Source organism: Microtus pennsylvanicus, chromosome 14 (assembly GCF_037038515.1).
Source record: "Microtus pennsylvanicus isolate mMicPen1 chromosome 14, mMicPen1.hap1, whole genome shotgun sequence".
In the NCBI taxonomy this organism is placed as follows: Eukaryota; Metazoa; Chordata; class Mammalia; order Rodentia; family Cricetidae; genus Microtus; species Microtus pennsylvanicus.
Genome location: NC_134592.1, coordinates 76275989 through 76277267, shown reverse-complemented (window position 1 = coordinate 76277267; position 1279 = coordinate 76275989). Strand labels below are relative to the sequence as shown.

The window sequence follows — 1279 nt, the reverse complement described above, 5'->3', positions numbered from 1 at the left end:
CTATTTCTCATCTACTTTGATTATCCTGATCCATAGAGTCTTCATGGCTTTCTTCACTTCCGCATTTCTCAGGGAGTAGATGACAGGGTTGAGGAGGGGAGTTATCACTGTGTAGAACACAGCTACCATCTTGTCTATAGGCAGTGTAGCAGAAGGTCTCATGTAGATGAAAACACAGGGACCAAAGAACAATATAACTACAGTGACATGGGACCCACAGGTGGAAAGGGCTTTGCACCGCCCCTCAGAGCTTTGAGTCCTCAGATGAAACAAGATAACCACATAGGATGCTAAGAGGACCACAAAACTGATCACAGACAGTGTTCCCCCATTGGCAACAATTAGCAGACCGATGAGGAAAGTGTCTGAGCAGGCAAGTTTAAGCACAGGAAGCAAGTCACAGAAATAATGGTCAATGACATTGGGGCCACAGTAAGGTAAGTGGAAGATAAGAAGGATCTGGGCAAAGGAATGCACAAAGCCTCCCATCCACGCTGTTCCCACAAGGACGGCACACACCTGTCTGTTCATGATACTGGTGTAGTGCAGGGGCTTGCAGATGGCCACATAGCGGTCATAGGCCATCACCGTGAGCAGGAAAATCTCAGCGCCACCAAAAAAATGCATGAAGAAAAGCTGTGTCATGCAGCCCCATACAGATATGGATTTCTTCTGAGCTAGGAGATCAAAGATGAGTTTGGGCACTGTTGTAGAGGAGTAGCAGATCTCCACAAAGGAGAGGCAGCCAAGAAAGAAGTACATGGGGGATCCAAGACTTCTGCTGGCTGCGACAGTGACCACCATGAGGAGATTCCCAAGAACAATGGCTGTGTACAAGAGCAGAAATATCACAAAGCAAACTCTCTGTACCTCTTGATTGGGAGAGAGTCCCAGAAAAATGAACTCAGTTACATTGTGTATGTTAGCCATGAGGGAGCAAGTTGGGTGGTATGATCTAAAATGATACAAAAGACAACATAAAATAATTAAATTTTTAATAAAATCCTTTGCAGGAAACCTGTGAACTAAGCATTTAAAATTGAGTAGGAGTTAATAATAGAAAGAAGAGTGTACCAAAGAGATAAAGTGTTAACGCATTGTGTATGACTGGAATTCTGGAGAGAATAGCTAAATGTAAAGCTGTGGGAAAAGAGTACCCCTGACATAAGAAGGGGTGTAGTAACTTCAGACTTCACCTATAGTCAATGAGCAATAATCAAGGATGTGTCAGCTGAGGAGCATAGACTTATTTGCAGAGAGTGGAGTCAAAGAGGGAAAA

At 43.9% G+C, this 1279-nt stretch overlaps 1 protein-coding gene across 1 annotated transcript; it reads right to left on the bottom strand.

The window, feature by feature from the left end:
- LOC142834691 (olfactory receptor 4X2-like) lies at positions 1-930 on the bottom strand. Its single transcript, XM_075947526.1, has one exon. The coding sequence runs from the start codon at positions 928-930 to the stop codon at positions 1-3; it is 930 nt and encodes a 309-aa protein (XP_075803641.1).
- Positions 931-1279: the final 349 nt, after the last annotated feature.